At 52.7% G+C, this 13,684-nt stretch overlaps 1 protein-coding gene across 1 annotated transcript in view; it reads left to right on the top strand.

The window, feature by feature from the left end:
- Positions 1-90: 90 nt before the first annotated feature.
- LOC115822640 (collagen alpha-3(VI) chain-like) overlaps positions 91-13,684 on the top strand; it is a 112,022-nt gene continuing 98,428 nt past the window's right edge. Inside the window, exons 1-16 of the mRNA XM_030786551.1 lie at positions 91-613; positions 829-1,425; positions 1,892-2,503; positions 2,690-3,289; positions 3,523-4,120; positions 4,596-5,179; positions 5,384-5,965; positions 6,181-6,796; positions 7,263-7,855; positions 8,042-8,641; positions 8,857-9,453; positions 9,941-10,531; positions 10,718-11,317; positions 11,533-12,129; positions 12,596-13,207; positions 13,394-13,670. Of these exons, the coding sequence (XP_030642411.1) occupies positions 91-613; positions 829-1,425; positions 1,892-2,503; positions 2,690-3,289; positions 3,523-4,120; positions 4,596-5,179; positions 5,384-5,965; positions 6,181-6,796; positions 7,263-7,855; positions 8,042-8,641; positions 8,857-9,453; positions 9,941-10,531; positions 10,718-11,317; positions 11,533-12,129; positions 12,596-13,207; positions 13,394-13,670 (9,179 nt within the window). The remainder of the gene's footprint in view (positions 614-828; positions 1,426-1,891; positions 2,504-2,689; positions 3,290-3,522; positions 4,121-4,595; positions 5,180-5,383; positions 5,966-6,180; positions 6,797-7,262; positions 7,856-8,041; positions 8,642-8,856; positions 9,454-9,940; positions 10,532-10,717; positions 11,318-11,532; positions 12,130-12,595; positions 13,208-13,393; positions 13,671-13,684) is intronic.

The raw sequence follows: 13,684 nt of genomic DNA, 5'->3' as shown, positions 1-13,684 counted from the left end.
TGATCTTTAACAGTTGAGGGTCGTGCGGCAGGGAGGGATGTTGTGTTCCTGCTGGATGGATCAGATGGCACTAGGAATGGGTTCCCGGCAATGCGAGACTTTGTTCAGAGAGTGGTGGAGAAACTGAATGTGGCCGAGAACCAAGACCGCGTGTCTGTGGTCCAGTTCAGCAGAGAGCCGGAGGCCAATTTCTTTTTAAACGCTTACACGAGAAAGGAAGACATCCTCAGCACAGTTAGAGGTCTGAGGCACAAAGGAGGAAGACCCCTTAACACTGGGGTGGCTCTCCAGTACGTCCGAGACAGCGTGCTGGTAAGCTCCGCCGGTGGCCGACGACTGGAGGGTGTGCCGCAGTTAGTCATTCTGCTGAGTGGCGGAAGGTCCTTTGACAATGTCGATGCACCAGCCTCTTCCCTGAAGGAGCTCGGAGTCTCCATCTTTGCAATAGGCTCAAGGGGCTCTGATAGCAGAGAACTGCAGAGGATTTCACATGAGCCCCAGTATGCTCTGTCTGTGTCGGACTTTACCGAGCTCCCAGACGTCCAAGAGCAGCTTCTGTCCTCTGTAGAGACTGTGGTAGTTCCCATCACTCCAACCTCGCCAACTCGTTTAGGTACGTGCCCATGTCAAGCTCTCAGAGAGTATCACAAGCAGCGGTTAGGGACATGTGAGAAATTTGGAGATGAGGGAGTAAGACATAGTCCAAACGTAGACATGCTTGACCTAGTCCATGACATGCAAAAACCAAGCTGTTAGCTTAGCACTGACCGCAGGCAAGGATTGTGTCAGGAACATTGCTCAGTCTCAATGACCTTGTTCTCTTCCCAGTTGACTATGCCACCCCAGGAAAGGACGTGGTCTTCCTGCTTGACGGCTCTGATGGAACTAGGAACGTGTTCCCAGCCATGCGCGACTTTGTGCAAAGACTGGTGGAGAAATTCAGCGTAGAGGAGAACAGGGACCGTGTTTCTGTGGTCCAGTACAGCAGAGACCCAGAGGTCCATTTCTATTTAAATGCCTACACCACAAAGGAAGACATTCTTGACAGAGTTAGAGGTCTGAGGCACAGGGGAGGGAGACCCCTCAACACAGGGTCGGCTCTCCAGTATGTGAGAGACAATGTTTTCACTGCCCCCACTGGCAGTAGACGCCAAGAGGGCGTTCCTCAGATTCTGATTCTGCTGAGTGGAGGAAGGTCGAGCGATAATGTAGATGCGCCAGCCTCTGCTCTGAAAGAAAGTGGGGTCTTGATTTTCGGCGTCGGCACCAGAAATTCGAGCAGAGAGATGCAGAGCGTTTCCAACGATCCCACTTACGCTCAGGTTGTGTCTGACTTCTCAGAACTTCCCAATGTCCAACAGCAGTTTTTGACCTCTGTCAGCACAGTCCTCTCGGAGGTAACGCCGCTGACCACGACAGTCAGAGGTAAGGCAGATTTCCGCACGTCTTTGACGATTTCTAGCTAAGGCGTCTGGGGAATTCCTTAGGCCAGTGTGCTGCATGTTGAGTGTCTGTTGCTCTAACGAGTGCTCCTTGTGAGCAGGGACGGTTAGGCTACGACCAGGGCTTGTCACCTAGGCCAGGAGGGTATGGACCCCACCTGCTGTCTAAAGGGGTAGAAAATCCTAGCCTTTGCTGCACCACCAAGTGCTTGATTAGACTTCTTCCAGTCAGGAGTGGGCCCGAATGCATGTTTTACGGCTCCTGAGCAAAGACTAGCATCAGAGGCCAAAGGCTAGAGTGTCCCAGTTCGCAAGATCTCTGTAAGCAGAGGGTCAGAGGAGAGGCCGGCGTTGTGCTTGCATTTTCTGCCAAGTTGTCCTTACAGTTGTCTTTACCTGTGTCAGACAACGAGCAGCTCACGTTTACACCACTTTGTGTCCAATCTCAGTTCCCATAGCTGACCGGAGAGAGACCAGGAAGGATGTAGTTTTCCTGCTGGACGGCTCCGATGCCACCAGGAGTGCCTTCCCAGCAATGCGTGAATTTGTTCAAAGAGTGGTGGAGAGGTTGAATGTTTCAGAGAGGGGAGATCGCGTGTCAGTGGTCCAGTTCAGCAGAGATCCAGTGTCTCACTTTTACTTGAACACATACAGGAAACAGGAGGAAATTCTAAGCCATGTCACAGGTTTGAGGCACAAAGGAGGAAGGCCCCTCAACACGGGGGCAGCCCTCCAGTACGTTAGGGACAACGTCTTCACTGCCTCCTCCGGCAGCAGGCGCCTGGAGGGTGTGCCACAGATGTTGATTCTGCTGAGTGGCGGAAGGTCATTTGACAGTGTGGAGGCACCAGTCACCTCCCTGAAGGAGCTTGGTGTCCTGATCTTTGCTATAGGATCAAGGGGTTCTGATGGCAGAGAGCTGCAAAGGGTTGCACATGACCCTAGTTACGCACTGTCAGTGGCTGACTTTGCCGACCTGCCCAATGTCCAAGAGCAGCTTCTTTCTGCCGTCAAGACGGTAGTGGTAGAGGCCATCCCGACAAGTACTTCGACAGCCATAGGTAAGACAGAGAGCACTGGCATGCACAAGCCCTGAGCCACACGTGTACCAAGAGACACATAGCCCAGAGTTATTTTCTAAAGACCAGGAGAGTTGAGGAATAAGGCTCTGATGTGCCAGGCTAGGTTGACAGAGTGATGACATGTTTGGGTTGCACAACATTAACTGTGACATTGATCTTTAACAGTTGAGGGTCGTGCGGCAGGGAGGGATGTTGTGTTCCTGCTGGATGGATCAGATGGCACTAGGAATGGGTTCCCGGCAATGCGAGACTTTGTTCAGAGAGTGGTGGAGAAACTGAATGTGGCCGAGAACCAAGACCGCGTGTCTGTGGTCCAGTTCAGCAGAGAGCCGGAGGCCAATTTCTTTTTAAACGCTTACACGAGAAAGGAAGACATCCTCAGCACAGTTAGAGGTCTGAGGCACAAAGGAGGAAGACCCCTTAACACTGGGGCGGCTCTCCAGTACGTCCGAGACAGCGTGCTGGTAAGCTCCGCCGGTGGCCGACGACTGGAGGGTGTGCCGCAGTTAGTCATTCTGCTGAGTGGCGGAAGGTCCTTTGACAATGTCGATGCACCAGCCTCTTCCCTGAAGGAGCTCGGAGTCTCCATCTTTGCAATAGGCTCAAGGGGCTCCGATAGCAGAGAACTGCAGAGGATTTCACATGAGCCCCAGTATGCTCTGTCTGTGTCGGACTTTACCGAGCTCCCAGACGTCCAAGAGCAGCTTCTGTCCTCTGTAGAGACTGTGGTAGTTCCCATCACTCCAACCTCGCCAACTCGTTTAGGTACGTGCCCATGTCAAGCTCTCAGAGAGTATCACAAGCAGCGGTTAGGGACATGTGAGAAATTTGGAGATGAGGGAGTAAGACATAGTCCAAACGTAGACATGCCTGACCTAGTCCATGACATGCAAAAACCAAGCTGTTAGCTTAGCACTGACCGCAGGCAAGGATTGTGTCAGGAACATTGCTCAGTCTCAATGACCTTGTTCTCTTCCCAGTTGACTATGCCACTCCAGGAAAGGACGTGGTCTTCCTGCTTGACGGCTCTGATGGAACTAGGAACGTGTTCCCAGCCATGCGCGACTTTGTGCAAAGACTGGTGGAGAAATTCAGCGTAGAGGAGAACAGGGACCGTGTTTCTGTGGTCCAGTACAGCAGAGACCCAGAGGTCCATTTCTATTTAAATGCCTACACCACAAAGGAAGACATTCTTGACAGAGTTAGAGGTCTGAGGCACAGGGGAGGGAGACCCCTCAACACAGGGTCGGCTCTCCAGTATGTGAGAGACAATGTTTTCACTGCCCCCGCTGGCAGTAGACGCCAAGAGGGCGTTCCTCAGATTCTGATTCTGCTGAGTGGAGGAAGGTCGAGCGATAATGTAGATGCGCCAGCCTCTGCTCTGAAAGAAAGTGGGGTCTTGATTTTCGGCGTCGGCACCAGAAATTCGAGCAGAGAGATGCAGAGCGTTTCCAACGATCCCACTTACGCTCAGGTTGTGTCTGACTTCTCAGAACTTCCCAATGTCCAACAGCAGTTTTTGACCTCTGTCAGCACAGTCCTCTCGGAGGTAACGCCGCTGACCACGACAGTCAGAGGTAAGGCAGATTTCCGCACGTCTTTGACGATTTCTAGCTAAGGTGTCTGGGGAATTCCTTAGGCCAGTGTGCTGCATGTTGAGTGTCTGTTGCTCTAACGAGTGCTCCTTGTGAGCAGGGACGGTTAGGCTACGACCAGGGCTTGTCACCTAGGCCAGGAGGGTATGGACCCCACCTGCTGTCTAAAGGGGTAGAAAATCCTAGCCTTTGCTGCACCACCAAGGGCTTGATTAGACTTCTTCCAGTCAGGAGTGGGCCCGAATGCATGTTTTACGGCTCCTGAGCAAAGACTAGCATCAGAGGCCAAAGGCTAGAGTGTCCCAGTTCGCAAGATCTCTGTAAGCAGAGGGTCAGAGGAGAGGCCGGCGTTGTGCTTGCATTTTCTGCCAAGTTGTCCTTACAGTTGTCTTTACCTGTGTCAGACAACGAGCAGCTCACGTTTACACCACTTTGTGTCCAATCTCAGTTCCCATAGCTGACCGGAGAGAGACCAGGAAGGATGTAGTTTTCCTGCTGGACGGCTCCGAGGCCACCAGGAGTGCCTTCCCAGCAATGCGTGAATTTGTTCAAAGAGTGGTGGAGAGGTTGAATGTTTCAGAGAGGGGAGATCGCGTGTCAGTGGTCCAGTTCAGCAGAGACCCAGAGACCCAATTCTATCTGAACACGCACACAACAAGAGAGGACGTTCTTGACAATGTGAGAGGTCTGAGGCACAAAGGAGGAAGGCCCCTCAACACGGGGGCAGCCCTCCAGTACGTTAGGGACAACGTCTTCACTGCCTCCTCCGGGAGCAGGCGCCTGGAGGGTGTGCCACAGATGTTGATTCTGCTGAGTGGCGGAAGGTCATTTGACAGTGTGGAGGCACCAGTCACCTCCCTGAAGGAGCTTGGTGTCCTGATCTTTGCTATAGGATCAAGGGGTTCTGATGGCAGAGAGCTGCAAAGGGTTGCACATGACCCTAGTTACGCACTGTCAGTGGCTGACTTTGCCGACCTGCCCAATGTCCAAGAGCAGCTTCTTTCTGCCGTCAAGACGGTAGTGGTAGAGGCCATCCCGACAAGTACTTCGACAGCCATAGGTAAGACAGAGAGCACTGGCATGCACAAGCCCTGAGCCACACGTGTACCAAGAGACACATAGCCCAGAGTTATTTTCTAAAGACCAGGAGAGTTGAGGAATAAGGCTCTGATGTGCCAGGCTAGGTTGACAGAGTGATGACATGTTTGGGTTGCACAACATTAACTGTGACATTGATCTTTAACAGTTGAGGGTCGTGCGGCAGGGAGGGATGTTGTGTTCCTGCTGGATGGATCAGATGGCACTAGGAATGGGTTCCCGGCAATGCGAGACTTTGTTCAGAGAGTGGTGGAGAAACTGAATGTGGCCGAGAACCAAGACCGCGTGTCTGTGGTCCAGTTCAGCAGAGAGCCGGAGGCCAATTTCTTTTTAAACGCTTACACGAGAAAGGAAGACATCCTCAGCACAGTTAGAGGTCTGAGGCACAAAGGAGGAAGACCCCTTAACACTGGGGCGGCTCTCCAGTACGTCCGAGACAGCGTGCTGGTAAGCTCCGCCGGTGGCCGACGACTGGAGGGTGTGCCGCAGTTAGTCATTCTGCTGAGTGGCGGAAGGTCCTTTGACAATGTCGATGCACCAGCCTCTTCCCTGAAGGAGCTCGGAGTCTCCATCTTTGCAATAGGCTCAAGGGGCTCCGATAGCAGAGAACTGCAGAGGATTTCACATGAGCCCCAGTATGCTCTGTCTGTGTCGGACTTTACCGAGCTCCCAGACGTCCAAGAGCAGCTTCTGTCCTCTGTAGAGACTGTGGTAGTTCCCATCACTCCAACCTCGCCAACTCGTTTAGGTACGTGCCCATGTCAAGCTCTCAGAGAGTATCACAAGCAGCGGTTAGGGACATGTGAGAAATTTGGAGATGAGGGAGTAAGACATAGTCCAAACGTAGACATGCCTGACCTAGTCCATGACATGCAAAAACCAAGCTGTTAGCTTAGCACTGACCGCAGGCAAGGATTGTGTCAGGAACATTGCTCAGTCTCAATGACCTTGTTCTCTTCCCAGTTGACTATGCCACTCCAGGAAAGGACGTGGTCTTCCTGCTTGACGGCTCTGATGGAACTAGGAACGTGTTCCCAGCCATGCGCGACTTTGTGCAAAGACTGGTGGAGAAATTCAGCGTAGAGGAGAACAGGGACCGTGTTTCTGTGGTCCAGTACAGCAGAGACCCAGAGGTCCATTTCTATTTAAATGCCTACACCACAAAGGAAGACATTCTTGACAGAGTTAGAGGTCTGAGGCACAGGGGAGGGAGACCCCTCAACACAGGGTCGGCTCTCCAGTATGTGAGAGACAATGTTTTCACTGCCCCCGCTGGCAGTAGACGCCAAGAGGGCGTTCCTCAGATTCTGATTCTGCTGAGTGGAGGAAGGTCGAGCGATAATGTAGATGCGCCAGCCTCTGCTCTGAAAGAAAGTGGGGTCTTGATTTTCGGCGTCGGCACCAGAAATTCGAGCAGAGAGATGCAGAGCGTTTCCAACGATCCCACTTACGCTCAGGTTGTGTCTGACTTCTCAGAACTTCCCAATGTCCAACAGCAGTTTTTGACCTCTGTCAGCACAGTCCTCTCGGAGGTAACGCCGCTGACCACGACAGTCAGAGGTAAGGCAGATTTCCGCACGTCTTTGACGATTTCTAGCTAAGGTGTCTGGGGAATTCCTTAGGCCAGTGTGCTGCATGTTGAGTGTCTGTTGCTCTAACGAGTGCTCCTTGTGAGCAGGGACGGTTAGGCTACGACCAGGGCTTGTCACCTAGGCCAGGAGGGTATGGACCCCACCTGCTGTCTAAAGGGGTAGAAAATCCTAGCCTTTGCTGCACCACCAAGGGCTTGATTAGACTTCTTCCAGTCAGGAGTGGGCCCGAATGCATGTTTTACGGCTCCTGAGCAAAGACTAGCATCAGAGGCCAAAGGCTAGAGTGTCCCAGTTCGCAAGATCTCTGTAAGCAGAGGGTCAGAGGAGAGGCCGGCGTTGTGCTTGCATTTTCTGCCAAGTTGTCCTTACAGTTGTCTTTACCTGTGTCAGACAACGAGCAGCTCACGTTTACACCACTTTGTGTCCAATCTCAGTTCCCATAGCTGACCGGAGAGAGACCAGGAAGGATGTAGTTTTCCTGCTGGACGGCTCCGAGGCCACCAGGAGTGCCTTCCCAGCAATGCGTGAATTTGTTCAAAGAGTGGTGGAGAGGTTGAATGTTTCAGAGAGGGGAGATCGCGTGTCAGTGGTCCAGTTCAGCAGAGACCCAGAGACCCAATTCTATCTGAACACGCACACAACAAGAGAGGACGTTCTTGACAATGTGAGAGGTCTGAGGCACAAAGGAGGAAGGCCCCTCAACACGGGGGCAGCCCTCCAGTACGTTAGGGACAACGTCTTCACTGCCTCCTCCGGGAGCAGGCGCCTGGAGGGTGTGCCACAGATGTTGATTCTGCTGAGTGGCGGAAGGTCATTTGACAGTGTGGAGGCACCAGTCACCTCCCTGAAGGAGCTTGGTGTCCTGATCTTTGCTATAGGATCAAGGGGTTCTGATGGCAGAGAGCTGCAAAGGGTTGCACATGACCCTAGTTACGCACTGTCAGTGGCTGACTTTGCCGACCTGCCCAATGTCCAAGAGCAGCTTCTTTCTGCCGTCAAGACGGTAGTGGTAGAGGCCATCCCGACAAGTACTTCGACAGCCATAGGTAAGACAGAGAGCACTGGCATGCACAAGCCCTGAGCCACACGTGTACCAAGAGACACATAGCCCAGAGTTATTTTCTAAAGACCAGGAGAGTTGAGGAATAAGGCTCTGATGTGCCAGGCTAGGTTGACAGAGTGATGACATGTTTGGGTTGCACAACATTAACTGTGACATTGATCTTTAACAGTTGAGGGTCGTGCGGCAGGGAGGGATGTTGTGTTCCTGCTGGATGGATCAGATGGCACTAGGAATGGGTTCCCGGCAATGCGAGACTTTGTTCAGAGAGTGGTGGAGAAACTGAATGTGGCCGAGAACCAAGACCGCGTGTCTGTGGTCCAGTTCAGCAGAGAGCCGGAGGCCAATTTCTTTTTAAACGCTTACACGAGAAAGGAAGACATCCTCAGCACAGTTAGAGGTCTGAGGCACAAAGGAGGAAGACCCCTTAACACTGGGGCGGCTCTCCAGTACGTCCGAGACAGCGTGCTGGTAAGCTCCGCCGGTGGCCGACGACTGGAGGGTGTGCCGCAGTTAGTCATTCTGCTGAGTGGCGGAAGGTCCTTTGACAATGTCGATGCACCAGCCTCTTCCCTGAAGGAGCTCGGAGTCTCCATCTTTGCAATAGGCTCAAGGGGCTCCGATAGCAGAGAACTGCAGAGGATTTCACATGAGCCCCAGTATGCTCTGTCTGTGTCGGACTTTACCGAGCTCCCAGACGTCCAAGAGCAGCTTCTGTCCTCTGTAGAGACTGTGGTAGTTCCCATCACTCCAACCTCGCCAACTCGTTTAGGTACGTGCCCATGTCAAGCTCTCAGAGAGTATCACAAGCAGCGGTTAGGGACATGTGAGAAATTTGGAGATGAGGGAGTAAGACATAGTCCAAACGTAGACATGCCTGACCTAGTCCATGACATGCAAAAACCAAGCTGTTAGCTTAGCACTGACCGCAGGCAAGGATTGTGTCAGGAACATTGCTCAGTCTCAATGACCTTGTTCTCTTCCCAGTTGACTATGCCACTCCAGGAAAGGACGTGGTCTTCCTGCTTGACGGCTCTGATGGAACTAGGAACGTGTTCCCAGCCATGCGCGACTTTGTGCAAAGACTGGTGGAGAAATTCAGCGTAGAGGAGAACAGGGACCGTGTTTCTGTGGTCCAGTACAGCAGAGACCCAGAGGTCCATTTCTATTTAAATGCCTACACCACAAAGGAAGACATTCTTGACAGAGTTAGAGGTCTGAGGCACAGGGGAGGGAGACCCCTCAACACAGGGTCGGCTCTCCAGTATGTGAGAGACAATGTTTTCACTGCCCCCGCTGGCAGTAGACGCCAAGAGGGCGTTCCTCAGATTCTGATTCTGCTGAGTGGAGGAAGGTCGAGCGATAATGTAGATGCGCCAGCCTCTGCTCTGAAAGAAAGTGGGGTCTTGATTTTCGGCGTCGGCACCAGAAATTCGAGCAGAGAGATGCAGAGCGTTTCCAACGATCCCACTTACGCTCAGGTTGTGTCTGACTTCTCAGAACTTCCCAATGTCCAACAGCAGTTTTTGACCTCTGTCAGCACAGTCCTCTCGGAGGTAACGCCGCTGACCACGACAGTCAGAGGTAAGGCAGATTTCCGCACGTCTTTGACGATTTCTAGCTAAGGTGTCTGGGGAATTCCTTAGGCCAGTGTGCTGCATGTTGAGTGTCTGTTGCTCTAACGAGTGCTCCTTGTGAGCAGGGACGGTTAGGCTACGACCAGGGCTTGTCACCTAGGCCAGGAGGGTATGGACCCCACCTGCTGTCTAAAGGGGTAGAAAATCCTAGCCTTTGCTGCACCACCAAGGGCTTGATTAGACTTCTTCCAGTCAGGAGTGGGCCCGAATGCATGTTTTACGGCTCCTGAGCAAAGACTAGCATCAGAGGCCAAAGGCTAGAGTGTCCCAGTTCGCAAGATCTCTGTAAGCAGAGGGTCAGAGGAGAGGCCGGCGTTGTGCTTGCATTTTCTGCCAAGTTGTCCTTACAGTTGTCTTTACCTGTGTCAGACAACGAGCAGCTCACGTTTACACCACTTTGTGTCCAATCTCAGTTCCCATAGCTGACCGGAGAGAGACCAGGAAGGATGTAGTTTTCCTGCTGGACGGCTCCGAGGCCACCAGGAGTGCCTTCCCAGCAATGCGTGAATTTGTTCAAAGAGTGGTGGAGAGGTTGAATGTTTCAGAGAGGGGAGATCGCGTGTCAGTGGTCCAGTTCAGCAGAGACCCAGAGACCCAATTCTATCTGAACACGCACACAACAAGAGAGGACGTTCTTGACAATGTGAGAGGTCTGAGGCACAAAGGAGGAAGGCCCCTCAACACGGGGGCAGCCCTCCAGTACGTTAGGGACAACGTCTTCACTGCCTCCTCCGGGAGCAGGCGCCTGGAGGGTGTGCCACAGATGTTGATTCTGCTGAGTGGCGGAAGGTCATTTGACAGTGTGGAGGCACCAGTCACCTCCCTGAAGGAGCTTGGTGTCCTGATCTTTGCTATAGGATCAAGGGGTTCTGATGGCAGAGAGCTGCAAAGGGTTGCACATGACCCTAGTTACGCACTGTCAGTGGCTGACTTTGCCGACCTGCCCAATGTCCAAGAGCAGCTTCTTTCTGCCGTCAAGACGGTAGTGGTAGAGGCCATCCCGACAAGTACTTCGACAGCCATAGGTAAGACAGAGAGCACTGGCATGCACAAGCCCTGAGCCACACGTGTACCAAGAGACACATAGCCCAGAGTTATTTTCTAAAGACCAGGAGAGTTGAGGAATAAGGCTCTGATGTGCCAGGCTAGGTTGACAGAGTGATGACATGTTTGGGTTGCACAACATTAACTGTGACATTGATCTTTAACAGTTGAGGGTCGTGCGGCAGGGAGGGATGTTGTGTTCCTGCTGGATGGATCAGATGGCACTAGGAATGGGTTCCCGGCAATGCGAGACTTTGTTCAGAGAGTGGTGGAGAAACTGAATGTGGCCGAGAACCAAGACCGCGTGTCTGTGGTCCAGTTCAGCAGAGAGCCGGAGGCCAATTTCTTTTTAAACGCTTACACGAGAAAGGAAGACATCCTCAGCACAGTTAGAGGTCTGAGGCACAAAGGAGGAAGACCCCTTAACACTGGGGCGGCTCTCCAGTACGTCCGAGACAGCGTGCTGGTGAGCTCCGCCGGTGGCCGACGACTGGAGGGTGTGCCGCAGTTAGTCATTCTGCTGAGTGGCGGAAGGTCCTTTGACAATGTCGATGCACCAGCCTCTTCCCTGAAGGAGCTCGGAGTCTCCATCTTTGCAATAGGCTCAAGGGGCTCCGATAGCAGAGAACTGCAGAGGATTTCACATGAGCCCCAGTATGCTCTGTCTGTGTCGGACTTTACCGAGCTCCCAGACGTCCAAGAGCAGCTTCTGTCCTCTGTAGAGACTGTGGTAGTTCCCATCACTCCAACCTCGCCAACTCGTTTAGGTACGTGCCCATGTCAAGCTCTCAGAGAGTATCACAAGCAGCGGTTAGGGACATGTGAGAAATTTGGAGATGAGGGAGTAAGACATAGTCCAAACGTAGACATGCCTGACCTAGTCCATGACATGCAAAAACCAAGCTGTTAGCTTAGCACTGACCGCAGGCAAGGATTGTGTCAGGAACATTGCTCAGTCTCAATGACCTTGTTCTCTTCCCAGTTGACTATGCCACTCCAGGAAAGGACGTGGTCTTCCTGCTTGACGGCTCTGATGGAACTAGGAACGTGTTCCCAGCCATGCGCGACTTTGTGCAAAGACTGGTGGAGAAATTCAGCGTAGAGGAGAACAGGGACCGTGTTTCTGTGGTCCAGTACAGCAGAGACCCAGAGGTCCATTTCTATTTAAATGCCTACACCACAAAGGAAGACATTCTTGACAGAGTTAGAGGTCTGAGGCACAGGGGAGGGAGACCCCTCAACACAGGGTCGGCTCTCCAGTATGTGAGAGACAATGTTTTCACTGCCCCCGCTGGCAGTAGACGCCAAGAGGGCGTTCCTCAGATTCTGATTCTGCTGAGTGGAGGAAGGTCGAGCGATAATGTAGATGCGCCAGCCTCTGCTCTGAAAGAAAGTGGGGTCTTGATTTTCGGCGTCGGCACCAGAAATTCGAGCAGAGAGATGCAGAGCGTTTCCAACGATCCCACTTACGCTCAGGTTGTGTCTGACTTCTCAGAACTTCCCAATGTCCAACAGCAGTTTTTGACCTCTGTCAGCACAGTCCTCTCGGAGGTAACGCCGCTGACCACGACAGTCAGAGGTAAGGCAGATTTCCGCACGTCTTTGACGATTTCTAGCTAAGGTGTCTGGGGAATTCCTTAGGCCAGTGTGCTGCATGTTGAGTGTCTGTTGCTCTAACGAGTGCTCCTTGTGAGCAGGGACGGTTAGGCTACGACCAGGGCTTGTCACCTAGGCCAGGAGGGTATGGACCCCACCTGCTGTCTAAAGGGGTAGAAAATCCTAGCCTTTGCTGCACCACCAAGTGCTTGATTAGACTTCTTCCAGTCAGGAGTGGGCCCGAATGCATGTTTTACGGCTCCTGAGCAAAGACTAGCATCAGAGGCCAAAGGCTAGAGTGTCCCAGTTCGCAAGATCTCTGTAAGCAGAGGGTCAGAGGAGAGGCCGGCGTTGTGCTTGCATTTTCTGCCAAGTTGTCCTTACAGTTGTCTTTACCTGTGTCAGACAACGAGCAGCTCACGTTTACACCACTTTGTGTCCAATCTCAGTTCCCATAGCTGACCGGAGAGAGACCAGGAAGGATGTAGTTTTCCTGCTGGACGGCTCCGAGGCCACCAGGAGTGCCTTCCCAGCAATGCGTGAATTTGTTCAAAGAGTGGTGGAGAGGTTGAATGTTTCAGAGAGGGGAGATCGCGTGTCAGTGGTCCAGTTCAGCAGAGACCCAGAGACCCAATTCTATCTGAACACGCACACAACAAGAGAGGACGTTCTTGACAATGTGAGAGGTCTGAGGCACAAAGGAGGAAGGCCCCTCAACACGGGGGCAGCCCTCCAGTACGTTAGGGACAACGTCTTCACTGCCTCCTCCGGGAGCAGGCGCCTGGAGGGTGTGCCACAGATGTTGATTCTGCTGAGTGGCGGAAGGTCATTTGACAGTGTGGAGGCACCAGTCACCTCCCTGAAGGAGCTTGGTGTCCTGATCTTTGCTATAGGATCAAGGGGTTCTGATGGCAGAGAGCTGCAAAGGGTTGCACATGACCCTAGTTACGCACTGTCAGTGGCTGACTTTGCCGACCTGCCCAATGTCCAAGAGCAGCTTCTTTCTGCCGTCAAGACGGTAGTGGTAGAGGCCATCCCGACAAGTACTTCGACAGCCATAGGTAAGACAGAGAGCACTGGCATGCACAAGCCCTGAGCCACACGTGTACCAAGAGACACATAGCCCAGAGTTATTTTCTAAAGACCAGGAGAGTTGAGGAATAAGGCTCTGATGTGCCAGGCTAGGTTGACAGAGTGATGACATGTTTGGGTTGCACAACATTAACTGTGACATTGATCTTTAACAGTTGAGGGTCGTGCGGCAGGGAGGGATGTTGTGTTCCTGCTGGATGGATCAGATGGCACTAGGAATGGGTTCGCGGCAATGCGAGACTTTGTTCAGAGAGTGGTGGAGAAACTGAATGTGGCCGAGAACCAAGACCGCGTGTCTGTGGTCCAGTTCAGCAGAGAGCCGGAGGCCAATTTCTTTTTAAATGCTTACACGAGAAAGGAAGACATCCTCAGCACAGTTAGAGGTCTGAGGCACAAAGGAGGAAGACCCCTTAACACTGGGGCGGCTCTCCAGTACGTCCGAGACA

Source organism: Chanos chanos, chromosome 10 (genome assembly GCF_902362185.1).
Source record: "Chanos chanos chromosome 10, fChaCha1.1, whole genome shotgun sequence".
In the NCBI taxonomy this organism is placed as follows: Eukaryota; Metazoa; Chordata; class Actinopteri; order Gonorynchiformes; family Chanidae; genus Chanos; species Chanos chanos.
This window is presented reverse-complemented; position numbering and strand designations above follow the sequence as displayed.